Genomic DNA, 21629 nt, shown 5'->3' on the forward strand with positions numbered 1-21629 from the left:
CTCACTTATATGGCACAATCTGTGATATTTGCACAGTCTGTGATAAAGGAAAATATTCGTGCCTGTCAGCACTTGACATTAAACTTCATACAAATCTAAAAACCTAGTATGCACATGCAAAGCAGTTTTTCACATTACCTGCTTAATACCAGATAGCAGAATTAGTAGTGATGCCATTGCTTTTTATTATTTAATGGAGCCTTGCCCAGCATTTTTATGGACTGCAGAAGTCTTATCTTTTTCACATTATACAATTTCAGCTATCAATTACTGTAATATATCTCAGATAGTACAAATAATGTCACAAATTTACATAGAGTTTCTTACTTTATGGACAGGCTCTCTATATAGGTGGCTATTACCCTTTCCTCTGCATTACCCCAAAGCTTCATGAATTGACTGATTTATTTTCCCAAAGCACCTGGGGGTTGGCACAACAGTATTACCAGCAGGAGGAAGAATGACATCAACAAGGGACCCTCACGGGGTATAAACAATCATCACTTTACCAACATTAGTAGAACTATGAAGATCTACCCAAATGACCCTACCTGATGACCCTCACCCCAATTCTCAGGTCCCTGAGCCTGACGAGGTCAACATGGAGATTGCACCCTCTGGGAGCCCCAAGTGGCTCCAGGAGTGAGACAGCCCAGCCCAGGAGAGCACCCCCCCAAAGAGATCAGGAACTGATACCCACCACCCCTGGGCACTCCTCAGAGGACGTTGCTCTCACAGGGCCTAATGCTGAGAGTCCTAGTGAGGGGACACATTCCACTCCCGCAGGACTTGGCAGCTCTCTATGCACAACTTGTACATCTCCTCCTTCTCAGGGTTGTATTTTGATTCTGCCTCTGAGGATGAGTTGACGGAAGCCCTGCCTCAGGAGACAGCATCCCCCAATTCAGCTAAGGTGCCCACCTCCAGGGGGAGGGTCCCCATCCTAAAGGCAGAACCTGTTCCTGCTTCTGAGGAACGTCCCTGTGTTGGTTACTCTGCTGAATGCCTTATTGAGTTTCTTGACCTGACCAAGCACCACTAGAAGGTTGCACAGCATATTTGTAAATGGTTCCCAGAACCTGAGACATTTGTGCTTTCTGCCAAGACCACAGCAGCAGCACTGCACTCCACTCTGAGGATGCAGAGTTATAATTTTCGCCTAAGCAAGCTTGTGAGTGATGCTGCATGCCTGTTGTGTGAAGCACTGGCTGGCAAGCCATAGGCCTGGTTTTTCCCCGTCCTGCATGCCTGCTTCTCTCGGTCTTTCTCTGTGTTCTTTTGGCTTTGCCTATCCCCCTCTTTACACCCTTCATGCATGGCTGCTACAGTCTTTGGCTCTCAATGTCAACAGAGGCAGAGACCCTGTGAAGCAGACAGCTCTCTTTGATTTCTGGTTCCAGAAAAAGCTGGATGTCGCCTTTCTGCAAGAAATGTGCACTGGCACAGATAATCAAGTCCACTGGCATGCTGCCTGGAGGGGCCATAACTTTCTGAGTCATGTCACCTCCCTCAGTGCAGGGGTCATAACCCTCTTGTGCCGCAGCTGATGCCTGACTTGGTGGTAGCCCAAGAGGTCATCCTTTACCACTGGTTAACTGTTCATATCTTCCTAGTGTAACATTGCATCCTCCTAATTAATGTTTATGTAGGCCACTGTTGGGTGAAAACGGACTGCCTTTTTTGAGACCCTGGCTGACTTTTTGCGGAGTGTAGCTGATGGTGACAACCTTCTCTTCCTCGGCGGGGACTTTAATTGCATGGTTGATGAGTGGCTTGACCAGAACGGGTCAGAACCCCATCCACCCTCAGCCTAGCAGCTAGGAAATGCTTTGGAGGCAGTGAACCTTGTTGATGTTTGACACCATTTCCACACTAACATGAGTCAGTACACTTGGCTGATGGTGACCACTGATGGGATTGTCATGGTAAGACTTGATCACCTATACATCATCCAAGCATTGCCTGCCAATCCTGCATGGCAGCTGCATTATTCCATCTGGACTCTCAGATCACAGTCTTATTTCTTGTGAGCTGAGTCTCCTTGGCAGAGCGTGTCCCTGTGTGCCCTACTGGTGCTTTAACACCAGCTTGCTGCAGGACGCTCACTTCCACGACTGCTTTGCCTATTTATGGTGGACATGAGAGACTGTGAAAACCACCTTTTCCTCCGAGAAGCAATAGTAGGATGTGGGAAAGGCGCAGATCAGAGCCTTCTGCCAGCAAGACATTCACCTGGCAATAAGAGAGCTCTGCTACCATGTCTGGGGGTTGGAGAAGGATGTAACAGAGCTTGAGATGGCTCTACATGATGCTGGTGGTGACACAGGGTTATCTGAGAACCTTAAGCTTTGGAAGAAGCACCTGTGGGAGCTGGCGGAGGGCAGAGCCCAGAGTGTGAGGATTTGTGCCCGCTGCCAAGAGCTGGCAGACGCTGATGCCATGATCCATTTCTTTTTCAACTTGGAAGGGTGGCAGACCCTGCGGAAAGTCATTGACTGTGACAAGACTCTGGACAGCGAGATACTCACGGATTCTGTTGAGATTCAAAGTTATGCAGTCACCTTTTATCAGGACCTGTTTGCAGCTGACCCTCTCTGCCTGAAGTCAACTAAGCACTTACACAATGGCCTCCCCAAGCTCTGCCCAATGCCGGCTGATGAACTTGATTGAGAGTTGTCCCTGGAGGAACTCATGATTGCGGGGTGGGGGGGCTGGAGGAAAGCCCCAGGTCTCACCAGGTTGCCCACTGAGTTTTATAAGGCTTTTTGGCCCCTTCTTGGCCCCTGCCTTTTTCACACATTTCATGAGAGCCTCACTGATAATATCTTGCCTGTCAGCTGTTGCTGGAGAGCTCTCACCCTGCTACCAAAGACAGGGAACCTCAGCTGCATTAAGAACTAGTGGCCAGTATCCCTTCTGTGTGTTGACTACAAGATACTGGCCAAAGTCTTGTCCGATCAGATGCGTATTGTCATAGTCTCGGTCACTGGCCCCTAATGGAGCTTCTGTGTGCTGGGCGGGACCATCTATGCCAAACTGTTCCTGCTCATGACTTGTTGACAGCCTGTACCTATTTGGACTGAACACTGGGTTCTTCTCCTTGGACCAGGAGAAAGTCTTTGACAGGGTTGGCTACAACTACCCTTTTCAGATCCAAGAGGCCTTTGGTTTTAGGCCTGTCTTCACCTCCGCCCTCTGGGTCCTGTACTGAGACATTTCCAATCTTTTGAAAGTGATGGCATGAGCTGTGCTCTGTTTACGGCCCACAAGGGCATCCATCAGGTCTACCCCTTCCGGGAAAGCTCTATGCTGTGGCCAGTGAACCCTTGCTTCACATGCTGCATGCTTCCACTGGCATCTGGTTTGGTTGGCGGCCCACCGGTTGGGCAGACTACATGACCATTTTCCTTGGCACCTAGGGTGATGTCCGGTCCCTGGTTGATTGTCAGTGTGCTTATGAGTGCACCTCTTCAGCTCACATCAACTGGCCCAAGAGCAATGCCCTGCTCCTTGGTACGTGGGCCAATCACTTCCCCCGGACCTGCCTGGGGGTCTCATCTGGTGTTGCAAGGGCCTTAAGGCCCCAGAGGTGTTCCTTGGAACATTGGTCTTCCCAGCCCGGAATTGGGAGGGCCTCGGCAAGGAGGTGGAGGTGTGCCTGCGGCAGTGGTGCTGGTGTCTGCCCAATTTCTTCTACCGTGGGCGGATCCGCATTGTGAACAATTTGGCAGCCGCAACATTATGGCACCAGTGCACTGTGTTGGGCTTCCGCTGGACTTACTTGAGAAGCTTCAAACACTGCTGGTTGATTTTTTCTGGGATAGACGCCATTGGCTCCACTGAGCTGTTCTCTATTTACTTATGGCCAAGGCAGATCAGGGCTTGGTTGACTCTCATCTGATTGCGCGTGGTCTGGCTAGGCCACCTTCTTGATATGGCCTGGTCAGACTGGCTGTCAGCCAAGGCTCTGGCTGCCTGGTTGGGCATGCATTTGGTCCACTGCACCACTTGCCTCTTGGGGGATGTGTTGGCCTCCCTCCAAGAGGAAGCAGCAGCTGCCATCAAGGACTACCTTTGAGCACAGTGGGTCATCCTTGCCAGGGATATTTTGGGAGAGCCCTTTCTACTACTGCCCATTGTCCCAGCTATGGATAGCAACCTAGGTGGTGGGCCTGGCATTTTGACTCTTCCCATGCCTCCTGACAGTGATGCCAGGGGTCGCTTTGACATGCTGCCCCAGGAAGCCCTGTACACATGGGTGGTTCATGTCCACCATGCTTATGTCCTTGCCACTCATCCTGACTTGATATAGTGGCTGCACCTAGTGGCACCAGAACTTGTGTGGATTTGCTCTGCACAGTGCACGCTTTATAAGCTACCCATTGCCAAATGGACTGGCTACCTCTAGTGATGGTTGCTGCATGGGATTCTGGCCACTGGCACTCTTGTCCATCACATGGATCTGGCTGTGTTGGCGGCTTGATCCTTTTGCTTGTGGGAGGTAGAAGAGGATTTATTCCACACCTTCCTTGGGTGCCCCCAGCTGCTGTTGTTCTTTTCTGTCCTCAGTGCCTTGTTTGAGGTGGTAGCCTTGGACCTCTCAGAAGTTACCTCTTTGTTTCTTTTCCATACAGGATGGCTGAGGGAGGTGTGTCATCTGCCTGGCCATCTTTCTTCTTGGTCAGGCCAACAGCTGCAGGAACTGGCTTGTTGGGATCAGTTCTGATGATGCCCTGCAACTCTTTCAGTTCTTGGTCTTGGTTCTTGTCACTGTAATTCAAACATGTGGTCCTCCAGCAGACAGTACTTACCTTCCAGGCACATTGGACCATTCAGGGAGTGCTTTGCAGTGCTGAGGATGGCCATTTGGTCCTCACGCTGTGACACTGCCTCCCCCATCCCAGGGTACTGGCAAGAACCCTAGTGGGTTGATGCAGTACTGGGTGTTTTTGTTTTAGACTGGGAGGCCACACCTTGCAGGCTGCAAGCCCAGACTCTGTGTTCTGTACCTGGGCCCCCATGTGGGCCATCCTTTGTTATCCTGTTACTTCCTTTCCCCCACAATAAACATTTATAGAAGTCAAAAGTCTGTCTTTCTGTCCATCTTTCTTTCTTTCTTTTTCTGGATGCGATTCTGGCTGCATGCACTACCAGCAGTAAGTACTTCTTTAGTCCTGGGGAAATACACGAACAACACAGGAAATCACAGGTACCCTGCTTTAATTTTACACTGATGACTTCTCATCTGAAATGGAGAAATAGATATGGTCGACAACCTAAAATTGAATGATGGCTTGATCCTGATGCACCCAGACAATAAGCTAGAGTGTTTCTTATAGCATTTATCCTTCAATCCTTTTGAATTCTGGTGGGTTAGAATGTCTGATTGGCTTGTGTGACAATTGCTAAAGCTGATTACTTTGAAGAACTAAAGCCTTTACACCTTGTGTTGTTTATTATAACATGTAAGGACAAATGCAGGGAACTGGACAGACTTCACATATCTATTATTTGTTTACTCCAAACCATGACAGGCTAATGAAGGACTCATTATACAAGTTTCTGAATCACTAATAAGCAGCCTGGTATCTGCATCTCTCTCAAAATACACAATGTACTTAAAACATGTGGTGGAAGGTCTGCACATAGTGCCAAGCTGCCTTATGGCAGCTTACAAGCATGTTATATAACACAGAGCAAAGGGAAATCTTCCTCTTTTATCTTTCCTGACCTTTTGACAGCATTTAATACTGTGTATGTCAAGAGCTGTAGGAAGTAATTGTGACAACAGGTACATTTTGCTGCCACTGTTCTGACCTCCTCATCCATTTATAGTTTCTAGGGTGTAGCTTGTCATCTGGTTTTCATGCTACTAGTTTTGCAGTTCTCCTTTCTTCATTTTCCTGTTAGGGTGTATGCAGTGCCTTAATTAATTATTAATGAACTATTTACCATTAAAACAAATGTGGTCATTTGTGCTCTCTTTCTTACTGAGAACATCCAGCTAAGTCTGGCAGCCTAAAATTATTTTTTTTTAGTGCCTAGTAGATTAAATAAAAAACCCCATACTCATGACCAGTTTCTGTTGCCAGATGAACACAGCATATTTTGGAGGCAGGGCTGCTTGCTGTAGTATCCCCACCCAAACATCTGAAGTGATTTTCCTTTCATGGGTGTCCTTGATGATATTATTTCAATGCTAGAGTGAAAATTATATTGTTTTCTCACTTCCAAAAAATGTGTAGACTCCCAACATTGTTCTATTAGCATGATATAGCCTTGTCAGAAGTTAATTACAATTTGAATTAGGCATCTCTTAACTTGATTTTCAAGGAATCTGCTCATGTTTGGAGTGTTGCTAGGGTTACAAATGACATTACTGCTTTACTGTACTACCTACATTGGATTTCAGCCAGACCTGTTAATCTGAAAGTTTCCAGAGCCTTAAACCTTATTAGAGAACAAAGCCTTTTACTCCTTATGACTCAGCTTCTACCCTTCTCATCTCTCTGATTTGACTGGCATCTGTAGTTGAGAAAGCATTTATTCACTCTATGGTTAAGTTACAGAAATCACTTCTGACACCTCTCCAGGCAGCCAGAATCTGAGAGATTTTTCTTAAGGCCAATATCTTTAGACATACAGCAGTACAGCATTTTTCTGATACTCAGGGAATTATATTGTATTTTACATTGAACAGCACCTTGAAGTGTTCTATACACAGTCTTCACACACAAGACAGTATTTACAGCACTTTTCCCTCTCCTTTACATGGAAAAGGAACCATATACAGGTTGGGTTCTGGTTACCTTAGAGACTGCCTCTCCTTCCCTATAATACTGGGGAAATTGGCATAATCTCAGGTTCTTGATTTACTTGGAAGGAGATATAGGTGTATAAATGGCCACAGATCCATTAAGGACAAAGAAATTTCTCATTTGCAGCAGCTAAAGATTTGCTCATGATATTTTCAACAAGGGTCTCTAACTGGAATTCACGTCCTTTGTTAATTATAGATGTTTTTATCTTAAAAATATGAGAAATATCACAAGAGATGAGACCACCTGTCCTGGCCAAATCTCCCACCTATCATAGAAGCTAGGATCAGGTGCTTCTGGAATCAAGTTTTACATGCCTTATTTATTTTTAAATTTTTTTGTACAACTCAGTCTGTTTCCCAACCACATAACATCTAATTGTTTTATATCCTATATATTAGTATTAGGAAGGAATTGGTGGAGAATCTAAAAATAAAGGGAACTTTGACAGTGATCACAATATGACAGAATTCATGAATGGGAAGAAAGGAGAACAGTAGAATAATTGTACTTCTGAGAAGGACTTTAACCAACTCAGAAAATGGGTACCCACATGCTGTTTGGGACTAATCTAAGGGCAAAGGAGTGCAAGAGAGTTATTTTTTTCTTAGAGAGACAAAATCTAGGGACAAGGGCACGCTATTCTGTTGCAAAAGAAGGACAGGAGCACAAAAAGAGAACCTTGGTTAAACAGTAAATTCTTTAATGACTCAAAATTTAAAAAGGAATCTTAGAAACTTGGCTGTACTACTAAGGATGGATACAAAAGCATGAGAGAACAAAATCTGAAAGGCAAAGGTACAAATTGAGGTACAGCTATCAAGTGATATAAAAGGCAAAGAAAAGGATTATATAAATGTTAGAACAAGAGTAGGTCCCTTACTTAGTAGGGAGAAGAAGCCAATAATGGCAAATGTAAAGGAGGCTGCAATATTCACTCGCGTCTTCACAAAAAAATTATTCAATAATGAACAGTTATTTATCCCACTTAGCATGAGGGACAAAGGAAAGATACTTTGGTTTAAATCAATTAGATATTACTAGGTTAGAAAAACATGTTATATATTACTTAGAAAGGCTAAATGTTTTCAAATCAGAAGGGCCAAATGAGATTCACCATAGAGTACTCAATTATATGAATTAATAGCAAAGCCAGAAAAATGGAAAAGGGCAAGTATCATGTCCATATTTAAAATGGAAAAAGGGAAGACTCAGACAATTATACACCAGTCAATCTAACTTTGATACCAAGAAAGATATCATCAGACAACTGATTTGTAAGCATGGCAAGGCATGCAGGGTGATAAGCAACAACCAATGTGGATATGATAAGAACAAGTCAGCCCTAACCAGTCTGATTTCCTTCTATGAGAAGGTGACAGGCCATGTGCAGAGGGGAAGAACAATGGATGTGATATGACTCAGCCTTAATAAGTCATATTAATGTCAGTGTATCTCCTGACATTCTTGGAAATAAGCAACAATATGGCTGAAACTATTATAAGAGTAAATGCATAACTGACACATTCTCAAAGAGGGGTTATCCATAGCTCGAACAAGGTATTAAGTTGAATCTTCTAGGGCCAGTGCTAGATCCATACCATTCAACATCTTTCTTAATCACTAGGAGGACAGAATAGGATATACACTTAATAAATCTGCAGATAATGGCAAGTTGGGTGGAACAGCACAGGCACTGGATCTAAAGTGAACTTAATACATAACAAAAACGTCTGAAATGAATAGGACTGAATTTTATGAGGAACGGTATAATGCACTATGCTTAGGAAGGAACTATTATTTGTACAAATACAAAACAGGGAATAACCACAGCACTGCAGAAAAGACCTCGAGGCCATGGGGTATTGTAGACTGAAAGTGAGTCAATAGGAGTGCAATAAAAGCACACTAGGATGCATTAACAGGAGTGCTGCATGCACAGCACAGGAAAGGATTCTTCCATTCTGTTCAGTGCCAGTGAGGTCTCACCTGAGCACTGTGTATAGATATGCACTACACTTAAAAAAACCAGACAAATTGGAAGGACCTTAGTGGAGAGCAACAAAAATGATCAGAGGTCTAGAACACAGCCTATAATAAAAGGCTATTATTTAGTGCAGAAAAGCAAAGACTGAAGGGAAATTTAATAGCAGTCTTCAAATACAAAAATGTTTTTTATTAAAAGAGTGGTGATCAATTGTTTTCTGTGGCCACAGGAGTAATGGGCTTAAGGACAAGGAGTAATGGGCTTAAATTGCAACAGAAGAGATTTAGGTTAGAATTTAGGTAGAACTTCCTAAACATGAGGATGGTCAAGCAGTACCTATGTTACCTAGAGAGAGTTTGTAGAACTCCATCTTTGGAAACTTTAAGCACAGGCTAGACCAGTGAGTCTCAACTGCGGTGCTGGAGCACCTTGGAATGTCTTGAGATTCTTTCATGTGTGCTGTGGAGTACCATGCAATGTTAGTACTGTTAGGTGTGCAAATATTATTCACAACTTCACAAAATAAACTACAAAGATTTCAAATAGGAATCCATAGTGTGAAAAACATTCTGACCTATTGTGGTCCTTCTATGTTTTCTGAAACAGAAGAATTGCTTTATAATTTTTCTGTAATCAAAAAAACAAATGAAACTGAATGGGATTTTCTGAGGGGTGCTTTGAGTCTCAAAATGTTGAGAACCACTGAGCTAGACAAACATTTTTCTCAGACAGTTTAGACAGTGATGATCCTCCCTTGAACAGGAGGCTAAACCAGTCGTCTTCTAAGGTTCCTTTCTGCCCTATTTTAATATGATTCCTAAAAGAAGACCTAGAGCCAGACCACTAGAAAGATACATTTTTTAACATGCCTGGAGGTATGGAACTTAATGAAAAGAGCAATATAGCCTTTGCTCATCACAGAAATGCAACTAAAAGAGGGGTAACATTATATATCCAGTTTTTTATTGGTTACCTATTTTACTGGATACACATGACTGACAAAGAGAAAGCAGTTGGGTCTGGGGCCAAGAACCCTAAAAATAATAACTTCAACTTTTATTTAGGTATATGGAGTCATTGTGGTTTTTGTTATGGGTAGGAATTCTCTTGCCAGCTACAGTAAGTCAGTTATGTGAAGCAGATGCCTCATTGGATACAGCTGGAATACTGGAATTAATGACCAGCACAGGCAACTGTTGGTAGGATTTTCTCCCCACTCTCTGTACAAGTCATTCTTTGTTAGTCCACCAATCTAAAACAACACAACACGTGTCTGCCTAGAAAGTAGGCGGTACTTTAGCTTCCTTGACAGGCACCATGCCCAGAAGACAGTGTTGCATGCTGGAATGTCTGCACATTCTGAAAAATACTGAAAACAAATTACTCAAAGTAAAAAGTGCATCAGTATCACTGACCCCAGTAAACAATGAAGATGAGGGCCACCTGGTGGAGAAAGGGGGTAGCCACATTTTCCTTGGGTTACTTATGAAGCAGGGGCTAAACAAGAAAGCCACTAAGTAAATTAGATATACAACTTGACATTCACCCCTCACTGAAAAGATGCTAGTCATGAGTTCAGTCAAGCTACCCATCCTTCTCTTCCATTATCTTATACTCTAAAGGCTAAAAGAGGATTTCCACTGTATTAATAAACATCATGACAACACAAAAAACAAACAAACAGAAATTCACCAACATGACTAGAAATAACTCAAAAACAGTGCAGGACCTCCAGTCTACAGAAACTTTTTTTTTTACATTTTTCTCACTGAGTGTATTATAACTTTAAAAGAGGGAAAATTTGAATTAAGGTTCATAATACCTATTCATTATCTATACAACCTACACTATCCCTAAAAAGAGCATTTCTCTTTACTATGGATTTGCCTAAATGCTAAAAGGTACAGTAAAATCTCTGTTATCTAGCATTTAAGTAACTGGAAATTCTACCAACTGGAATTTCTGGGTGGCCGGCCAGACTTTGAGGGGGGGAGTTTGTACGTGGCAGCAGTTGCTGCCACCCACCCCACCCTGCACAGCACCTGCTCTGTGTGCAGCCGCTGCCACCTGCCCCCCACGACCCCGACTCGCTCCACGTTATCTGAAAATGCCTGCCAGGTTATTTTAGATAACTGGAATTTTTACCCCAGGGATGCTGGATAACAAAGATTTTACTGTATTCCTAAAAGACACAAAATACTACAGCTAAAGCTACAGAGCACATCATAGCTCATCCAAGTCAGTAAAAATATTAAAGCTATTATTTATATAATATTATTTATAAACATATTTTTGTTATAGTTATTACAGCATTTGCAATACTTAGACTTACACTGTATATGTGTCTTAGGGTTAAAATAATAGAATATGATTCAAAATGTCTATTTGAACAGTGGAGAAAAACCACTAATTATTTTTTAGGGATGTATATCATTACAGCTTCCAATATATGTCAAAGAAAGCACGGAAGGGCAGTTTTCCTCTCTGGGGAAAAAAAATTCTTAAAATTGCTCATTCTAAAGCGTACTAATTTTAAAATGATGAGAATGATAAAAGCACTGTTTTTCATCTCACTCAGGTCTGTAGTCTGGCTTCTTACCTGGCGTGTGGCTGTAAGTGGAGACTGGGTGAGAGTGAACTGACTGAAATGGAATCCAGACAAGATAGAAATGATGACAGTTGGCAGACCTCATAACTTGGGAGAATGGGGACACCAATCAGTGGTGGGATTCCCTTGTCATTCAAATTCCAGCCTTGGGGTGCTCCTGGATCCTTTCATGCACCTTGATTCTCAGGTCATAGCAGTGGCTAGGAACAAAGATTTCTAAAAAGATTTCAGAAAAGCCTTTGACTTAGTCTCCCATGCTGTCCTCGAGGTAAAATTGGGGAACTGCGGACTTGAGAACCTTACAGTCTGATGGACGGGGAACTGGCTCCATGGTCACACCCAGTTGATGGAACTGAGTCAACATGGCGCATGGTGACCAATGGCATCCATCCAATGCTCAGTACTTAGACCAGTACTCTTTAATATATTCATAAATTATCTGGATTTGGGTGTCAGAAGTGGACTGGCTAAGTTTGCAGGTTACACTATATTACAGGGAAATGCAATCATTCTAGAGGATAGGTTGGCAATCTAGGCCAACCTGGACAGGCTCACAAGGTGCGCGGATCAGAACCTGATGACATTCAACACAGAGAAATGCAAGGTGCTCCACTGTGGGAGAAAAAACCCACATCATACTTACAGGCTCGGCAGTGCTGCACTCACTAGCACCACGACTGAAAGAGACTTGGGGATAATGACTGACCACAAGATGAACATGAGCCACCAATGCAATGCTGCAGCTGACAAAGCAAACAAAACTCTGGCTTGCATCTATCGATGCATCTCAACCAAGACCCAAGAAGTCATCCTCTCACTTTACTTGGTCTTGGTAAAGCCGCAGCTGGAGTACTGCATTCAATTCTGGGCTCCACACTTAGAAAGGATGTGGAGAAGCTTGAAAGAGTCTAGAGGAGAGCCACACGTATGATTAGACGTCAAAAGAATAGTTTCATAGTTTCATAGTAGCTAGGGTCAGAAGGGACCTGAACAGATCATCTAGCCTGACCCCCGATGAAGAGAGGCTGAGAGGCATGGGATTGTTCAGCCTGGAGAAGCAAAGGCTCAGGGGTGACTTGGTGGCAGCCTATAAGTATATAAGGGAACCGGGAGAACATCTGTTCACCAGGGCACCCCAAAGGATGACAGGGTCTAATGGTCACAAACTGCTGAAAGACCGTTTTAGACTGGTCATAAGGAAAAAATTCTTTACTGTCCTAGTCTCCAGTGTCTGGAATAGAATCCTCCCAGAAGTGGTGCAAGCACCTACTCTGGATACCTTTAAGAAATGCTTGGATGCTTATCTTGCTGGGGTCATCGGATCCAGCCCCCTGCCCAAGGGGCAGGAAGTCAACTGGGGTCAACACTCTTCCCCCCACCCTGACAGTCCCCCTGCCCTGGCCATCCAACCCCTGCTCTGCATATATTTACCTTTATCCGGCTGCTGGAGCTGCTCCCACGGCTCTGCCTGGCTATGTGTTGGCCACATATCAAGCAGCTGCTTGAAGGCTGGAACGCTACCAGCCTGCAAAGCGAAACCATTGCTTTCATGCATTTTTCTGGCACTTGCTTGAGACCCTTTGAAATATTCTTGTGATCGCCCTTTTGAGCCATGACCCATGGGTTGAGAAACACTGGTTTAAAGAACTAAAATTATATGGGTTGGGGTAGCAACATGCAAGCAAAGGAGCGTGGTAAAAAATGGCACAACTTCTTAGCTATATATGTGAATAGTAGGGGATTTTATTTTTTTTCACTTTCATTGAGATTAGAAATTAAGGAGGGGATTATATAGCAGAATAAGTACAGGACTTAAGAACTGGCTGCTAGTCATAGTTTCATAGTTGGTAGGGTTGGAAGGGACCTGAGCAGATCATCAAGTCCGACCCCCTGCCTTGGCAGGAAAAAGTACTGCGGTCAAACAACCCCAACAAAGTGTTTCTCTAACCTCCTCTTAAAGCCCCCCAGGGTAGGATCAGCACCACTTCACTTGAAAGTTGGTTCCAGATCCTAGCCGCCCTGACAGTGAAGTAGTGCCTCCTGACGTCTAGCCTGCATCTACCCTCTGCCAGCTTGTGACCATTAGTTCTAGTCACTACTGGTAGTGTTTGGGGGAACAGGGACTCCCCCAATGCATGTTGGTCCCCCCTGACTAGTTTGTAACAGGCCACTAGATCCCCCTCAGCCTTCTCTTGTGGAGGCTGAACAGGTTCAGGTCCCATAGCCTCATAGGGCCTGCCCTACTGCCCCCTGATCATGCAACTGGCCCTCCTCTGGACCCTTTCCAGATTGTCCACATCCCTCTTGAAGTGCAGCGCCCAGAACTGGATGCAGTACTCCAACTGTGGCCTGATCAGTGTCACACAGAGGGGGATTATCACCTCCTTGGATCTGCCTGAGATGCCTCTGTGGATGCATGACAAGGTGCGGTTGGCCTTCCTGACTGCATCCCTACACTGCCGGCCCATGTTCATCTTGGCATCAATGATGACTCCAAGATCCTTTTCTGCCTCTGCACTGATGAGAAGGGAGTTCCCCAGCCTGTAGGTATGCTGCTGGTTCTTCCTCCCCGGGTACATCACCTTGCACTTGTCAGTGTTGAAACCCATCCTGTTCTCATCTGCCCACCCCTGTAACCTGTGTAGGTCTGACTGCAGCCTATTCCTCCCTTCTAGCGTGTCCACGTCCCCCCACATCTTAGTGTCGCCAGCAAATTTGAACAGGGTGCTTTTTACTCCCTCGTCCAAGTCACTGATGAAGATGTTGAACAGTGAGGGCCCGAGGACCGAGTCCTGGAGGACCCCACAGCCCACATCCCTCCAGGTCAAAAATGACCCATCCACCACCACTCTCTGGGTGCAGCCCTCCAGCCAGTTAGTGAGCCATTTGACTGTGTAGGTGTTGACACCACAGTCCCCTGTTTTTTTAATGAGAATGGGGTGAGGGACAGTGTCGAAGGTCTTCCTAACGTCTAGAAAGACTACGTCCACTGCTACCCCTGTGTCTAAGGATTTTGTGACCTGGTCATAGAAGGCCATGAAGATGGCCTTCATTCTAGTCGTATGAAAGATTTTCTTTTGTTTGTCTCTCTCTTGCTCAAACATTAGAATAATAGAAAATTAGGACTGGAAAGGACCTTGGGAGGTCATCTGGTTCAACCCCCTGTTCAAAGCAGGACCATTCCCAACTAGATCATCCCAGCCAAGCCTTTATCTAGCCAGGTCTTAAAAACCTCCAAGGATGGAGAGTCCACAACCTCTCTGGGTAACCTGTTCCAGAGTTTTACTACCCTCCTAGTAAGAAAATTCTTCCTAATATCTAAGCTAAAATTCCCCTGCTGCCATTGCTTCTTGTTCTGTCATTTGTCACCAATGAGAACAGTTTACCTCCATCCTCTATTGAACCCTCCTTCAGGTAGTTGAAGGCTGCTATTAAATCGCCTCTTGGTCTTCTCTTCTCTAAACTAAATAAACCCAGCTCCCTCAACCTCTCCTCATAAGACATGTGCCCCAGCCCCCAACTATGCTCACTGTCCTTCACTGGACTCTCTCTCCAATTTGTCCACATCCTTTCTGTAATGGGGGGGGCTCAAAACTGAACACAGTACTCTAGATGTGGCCTCACCAGTTCTGAATAGAGGGAATTAATCACGTCCCTTCACCTGCTGGCAATACAGCCGAGTATGCTGTTAGCCTTCTTGGCAACAAGGGCACACTGCTGGCTCATATTCAGCTTATTGTCTACTGTAACCCCCAGGTCTTTTTCTGCAGAACTGCTGCCCAGACTGTCGGCCCCCAGCCTGTACTGGTGCATGGGATTATTCTGTCCTTAGTGCAGGACTTTTCACTTGTCCTTGTTGAACCACATGAGGTTTCTTCTGCCTAATCCTCCAATTTGTCTAGGTCACTCTGAATCCTAGCCTTACCCTCCAGAGTGTCCTCTACTCCCCACAGCTTGGTTTGATCTGCAAACTTGCTGAGGGTGTACTCTATGCCATCTTCCATGTTGTTGATGAAGACACTGAACAAAACTGGTGCCGGGACTGACCCCTGGTGCACTCCACTTGATACTGGCTGCCAACCAGACTTTGAGCTGTTGATTACTATTCTCTGAGCCTGATGCTGCAGACAATTTTCTATCCACCTTACAGTTCATTCATCCAGCCCGTACATCCTTAGCTTGCCTGTGAGAATGTTGTAGGAGATCATATCAAAAGCCTTGCTAAAATCAAAACAGACCACATGCACCTGTCTTCCCACAACCACAGGGCCAGTCTTTTCATAGAAGGAAATCAGGTTGGTCAGGCATTACTATGGCCCTTGGTGAACCATGCTGACTGTTCCTAGTCACCTTCTTCCTCAAAGTGCTTAGAAATGGATTCCTTGAGGATTTGCTCCATGATTTTTCCAGGGACTGAGGTGAGGCTGACTGGTCTGTAGTTCCTGGATCCTCCTTTGTCCCCTTCTTAAATATCAGTGCTAAGTTTGCCCTTTTTCAATCATCTGGGATCTTACCTGATCACCATGAATTTTCAGAGATGATGGTCAGCGGGTCTGCGATCTCATCAGTCAACTCCTTCAGCACCCTAGGGTGTATCCCATCCATCTCCATGGACTTGTATATGTCCAGCTTTTCTAAATAGTCCCTAACCTGTTCTTTCATTACTCTTAGCTGCTCACCTCTCCCCCAAACTATGCTGCCAGGTGCAGTAATCTGGGAGCTGATTTTGCCTGTGGAGACTGAAGTGAAAAAGGCATTGAGTACTTCAGCCTTTTCTGCATCCAGTCACTAGGATTTTTTAGCTTAATAAGTATCAAGAGAGCCCCTCTAATGACTTTCATGATCATCTCTTTTGCAGTTTTTGATACTCTTCTTAATAATTCTGTAAAAATGCATCTTTGCCAAGTTTGCCACACCAAGAACTTATCAACTCCTAGTTTTGCAGGCAGCTGAGAGCAAAGTGTTTTATTTTGTTTAATAAAGAATATTAGTTTCCTACTGTTCATGTCTAGAGAGAAGATTCAACATGATTTAAATCAGAGTATCTGCTCATATAGGTTGACAGAAATTTATTTCTATTTGTAAATACTTGAGAAGTACTCAAATATTATGTTTCTGAATGCCAAATAAAAACTTAAGACAGAATACATGTAAATAATCAATAAAACACTGTAAGCATAGGCTATAGAGATTAGAAACTGCCTCGTGCATTTGAGGCAGTGACTTGAACTGAATTTGGCTGACTGCCCTAACTCATAATTTGTTTGGGGGATACATATATATGAGCTGTTTATTAAGCACTCATTAAGGGATTCATTAGGGTTCATGGAAATCACCTGAGCTTTTGACACACAGTCATCCCTCTATTGCTCAGGCTCCCACTGTGAAATCTTTAATTAATTTTCTATCTGGCATGGTGACAGAGTAATTGCTATCTGCCAAAATGATACCAGAACGCCACACAATAATTTCTGCGAACTGAGGATTAGACATGCAGTGCAGGAACACTAATACCTGATCTAGTATTCTACCTGAAACTTCTTAAATTTATACTATATCACTCACCATCCTTATTTAAATGTCATACATGCAGCTTTTAAGTAAATATCCACTTATAAAGCATCTTCAAATCTCCTGTATTAAAAATATTGGCACTGCTGGCCTAATGAAACAAGCAGTTCCATAAAGGGACTTCAAAATGGCTAGAAGAAAAATATATTTCTCTTCTACTCCTTCAGCAAAATTGTGAAGGGACATTTTTCAGGTGAATATGCATGAAAGCTTTTGCCAGCAAATAAGAACCAACTTAGAAAGTAGAAGTCTCTCAGGAAGGTAAGGTAATCTGAATACATGAACAAAGCAAACTGTTATAGGTCATTTGCTCAGTCAAGAGAAGACTGGAGGCTCAACCTCAACCCACCCTCGCCCCTTACAATTCAGGCTGCTTTATCTGGTATTAATCAAAGGCTACTAATCTCATAGATTAGAATGCTAAATAATGTATCACAGCTGATTCAAGAGGATACCACAAAGATATGGGTTAAAGCCTTTACATCATTAAAAGAAGGAACAGGTCACTGAGGTGACTGGCCCTTTTTAGCAGAGAAAAAGTTAAGTCCTGTATAGGGGGTGGCTAGAATTACTAGTGCAGGCTAGAAAGACTGTGAGTTCTGCACGAGAAATACAGATTCAACTGTAGTGTGGGTATGCATAATTGTGGTACTAGGTACCAATAACAGTTTCCAATGTGGTAGTGCAGACTTTAGCATGGTTTGTAACAGCCTGCCAGGGACCATTGGTACATACGTGGACTGCTCACAGTGTGCACAACAAAACTGTTATCACTGTAGTGAAGGTGTACCTACCTTTGCTACAGTTGACCTTTCACTTTACTGCTTAGGTGTTCTCTTAATCAGGTTCCTCAATGTCCTTGACATGAAGGGACAAGGAAGCTGTGTGTAGTATGTGCATGGCACTAGCTTGGATGCAGTATATGTTCCATGACACTAAATGGCAAGCTGGTGGGAAAGGCAGAGCCACAGACTGCAGACCAGTAATGGGCTTGCTTTTTTCCCTTTAGCCCAACACAGGTGTTTGGGAGGCAGTGATATAATCCCGAATTACTAACAGTTTTATTCCAATTACAGACAATTTTCTATTTGTATGACAAGAACATGGCATGACATTAAAATAAATGTACAAAGAATTAAAATGTGAAATGTTGCTGGGGAAGAGTTAAGTTAAAAGCTGCCTGGGGTACAAGACTTGCCCATGTACACATTGGTTCCATGTCGAAAAAAATCCTCTCATCTGCAATTTTTATACAAGACAACTAAAGGCAACAAGGAGATGGGAACAAGAGAAAGAAATGTTGTTGTAGCAAGGCTAGTGTCACTGAAATAAGCAGGGCTGGGGAAAGCACAGTAGCAAGATAAAATGAAAATAAAGATGGAGCTGCGAGGGCAGTGCAGATAGTTGATCAAATGTGGTATCATAAGCACAAGAAGCCAGTGATGGAATGTGGAAAGGAATTATGTGGTTTGATTTGATCAATTTTTCTGGAAGACAGTTTAAAATTTTGGACAGTACCATTCTGGTCTAACATAGCCAGATAGCAGGCATTAGAACAGTAGTACAAAAGATAATCAGAATATATTCATTCATAAAAGAAGTTTAATGCAGGCAGTATAGAGTCAGTGGCCAAGACATAAAAAGCAGTCCTCTGAGCCAGTAATTTTCCTAGCCTGAGACCAAATGGAACTAGCATCTTAGCTGCTGCAAGTACATGTGGCTACTTTCCTACAAACAGCCATAAATTAAACCAGCTAACAGAACAGGATAACTATAAAATGAACAAGTTAGGGACTGCATCAGTGTTTTCCCCAAATTATACTGTAACACAGGTATAACTGTTACAAACAAAAAACAAGTCACATATGATTACTAGGATTTGGTTTAAATCATGGGCCCAGCTTGCTAATAGCACAGCCTGGTTGTTGGCGGGGGGGGGCAGCATTTTCACACCCAGGTATTGTGGTGCCCTTTGATTGGCTGAGGGGGGAAGGAAGTCCCTCCCTTCCACTGTCACTTACATGCAAATAAGTTAGACATGAAATAAAAGGAAGGAGAAGGGAAGATGGGGTGGAGGGGGACAGGAAGCCTGGCACAGCCAGGGGCTCTGGGCTTGGCGGAGGGGCGGGGGGAGGAAGGGAACAGAGTGGTGGGAACTAGCCCCCTGCCCCCATCCACCCAGGCAAGGAGAGGTGGAACAGGGAAGTTGTGTTGTCTCCTTGCAAGGACGCAAGACCCTCCTAAGAGAAAAAGGAGATGAGGGACTGCCTCCATAGTGGTGCTACTCAGTCACACAGCAGCAGCAGCAGCGCACCAGGTACTGTCTCGGCAGAGCCATGCAGGCACCTTCCTCCATGCAGAGCACGCAGCAGCCATCTTGTTGGAATGAAGTGCCATGATATGGCTGCTTGCTGAGAAACTCCCCAACAAGTGGCCATACTGTGGCATTTTGTTGCAAATCTTATTTTTCATTAAAATTGCTTAATTTCGTGATTTTCATGAAAAATGTGAAATCACAATTTAAACTAGGCTGTATTGATAGCTATTCTCATTGCTATACATGCAGTTTGTGTCTGAAAAACTGGTGTTTTTCCTCTTGCCCTTACCTTTTTCCATTCATTTCCCTCAGTTGCAATACCCACTTATATATATTACATTGACTGCAAACTCTTCAGGGACAATCACTTCTGTTTTTATAGCACAATGGGACACTGATTTTGAGTACAGCTTTGTGGTGGCAGAAATTTCACACATATGTTGATTTTTCTTTTCGTTCTTTCTATGATGAAACAAGTTCTCTGAAACTGAGATAGACCTGAATGGAATCCACAGGAATAAGAACCATGGTTTCCTGTAGATTTATACTTAAATGACTGTGCTTATCACAGGTGCAGAAAAACTGCAACACTATGTATACATACATATGTATTACTAGGGAGGGGATGAGTCAGGGTCATGTGCCTGAGCCTGGCATGTGCACAACCAAGAGTATAATTTGGTGTGAACAAGTAGACATTTGGGCCACCGAGATAAGAGAAACAATACAGCATCCAGCTACAATCCTGGTAGGCTTACAGACAAACTTGAGGTAAAGGGGAAGAAGGGATGGTTTTAAAATGACAATTCCTCCACTGACAGCCAAAAGTCAGAATATTATGCCGCTGAATAGTCATCTGTAAAACTCTTTAAGTTCTACAAAAGGAGTGGGAGCATCCACATTTTCAGCATGTAAAGGCAATGCAAATTGTGTACTCATGAGGAAAAGGTGGCAAATCTACTTAAGCAGCCTTAGGTTTCAAGTACCATTAGGGTTTTGAGTGAAGTAGAGCTTTGGAGGTCCATACCCATCCTGCCTTGTTGCAGGGATTAGAGAGGCTGCTGATATCAGCCGCCTGTTCTCTTTCTTTCCCGTCCCTACAAGTTGCCTACTGTCACTATGACAACAGGAAGCCTGCAGCACAGCTGCAAGGCAAGAAAGAGAGAGCATACAGCAGCCAAGAGGGAAGAAGTGATTGGGTAGGTGGGTGGATGGGTGGGGAATGGAAATTAAAAATAGAATGAGAAGGAAGAACAGAAAAAACAGAGGAAACAAAATTGGTAGGCACTGCCATGACATGGGGACACAGAGGGCTGATCCATAGGAAGAAGGGATGTTTAACCAAATCAGCTTCAGAACCATTGAAATCAATCAACCAACCAACCAACCAACCAACCAACCCACACATTAAAAAATGTAGCACAGGGACTAAGGCTTCCACTCTCTTCCTTCTGACCAGTCCAACCCTGTGTAGTTCTACAAGCTTAAATTAAGTTATTTCATATTTATAGAAATGTAAGTGAGGAGACTTGCTTTGTGAAACTGAGTATTTCACTTGCACCCTAATATTCATTGCTCTTAATTGACACTGTATTTGAATTTAGACTAAACTGTAGGGCAAAAACGTTGTCTTTATGTTTCTAAAAAGACCTAGTTGGTGCTTGTAAGAATAAGATAATTGTTTGAAATAGTGGCTGAAAAATTCAAGAGCATTTCAAAGCTTAGAATCCTTATGGTGATGCACCACTTGTTAAAATTTTACATGGTTGTAAAAACATCTGAGAACAGGAACAGTGTTGCAGACGGAGAGGACTATGAAATCAATAGCATTTCTGTTACATGGGGATCTACACTCGCATTATATAGCTCGTTCCAATTCTGTGTTTCAACATCCATTGTGGATAATAACATTTGTTAATGAGCTTCACATACCCATATATAAGATTTAGGACAGTCCACAGTTAAAATACAAACAGGTTATCAATGGTTCCTAGTGCACCCCTATTAACAGAAACAGCCATTAATACTGATGTGTCACTGTTGTGGCTATTGGTTGGATGGTATGGGAAAGCTGTCACAAAGTTGCCCAGGCTTTATCCATGTAATAAACAGATAAAAGTCTCTAAGCCATATATTAGGGTGCTAATCAAGGTGGCAGAGTCAGAAACTGAATGAGCCCTCAGTTCTTTATACATTTAACAGACTTGGAAAGAGGTTAGTCAAGTTCTGCAGGCCTCACATAATTCTAAACCAAGCACACATAGTACTTTATTCTAATCTCATTTGTGACATCACAAAACCATTGTAATTTTACTGAGCAAAGTGCAC

The 21629-nt window shown here is 43.6% G+C and overlaps 1 protein-coding gene across 8 annotated transcripts in view; it reads right to left on the reverse strand.

Moving 5' to 3' along the window:
* ERICH1 (glutamate rich 1) overlaps positions 1–21629 on the reverse strand; it is a 184273-nt gene that overhangs the window by 85274 nt on the left and 77370 nt on the right. The window contains exon 1 of one of the 8 annotated variants that reach the window (XM_090033227.1): positions 11405–11597. The exons of the other annotated variants lie outside the window; for them this stretch is intronic. Within the exon in view, the coding sequence (XP_089889353.1) occupies positions 11405–11498 (94 nt within the window). The 5' untranslated portion in view covers positions 11499–11597. Of the gene's footprint in view, positions 1–11404; positions 11598–21629 lie in introns of those variants that run through there. 8 annotated transcript variants of the gene reach the window in all.

This window comes from Crocodylus siamensis, chromosome 1, assembly GCF_052110815.1.
Source record: "Crocodylus siamensis isolate JL-2025a chromosome 1, ASM5211081v1, whole genome shotgun sequence".
Taxonomy (NCBI): Eukaryota; Metazoa; Chordata; order Crocodylia; family Crocodylidae; genus Crocodylus; species Crocodylus siamensis.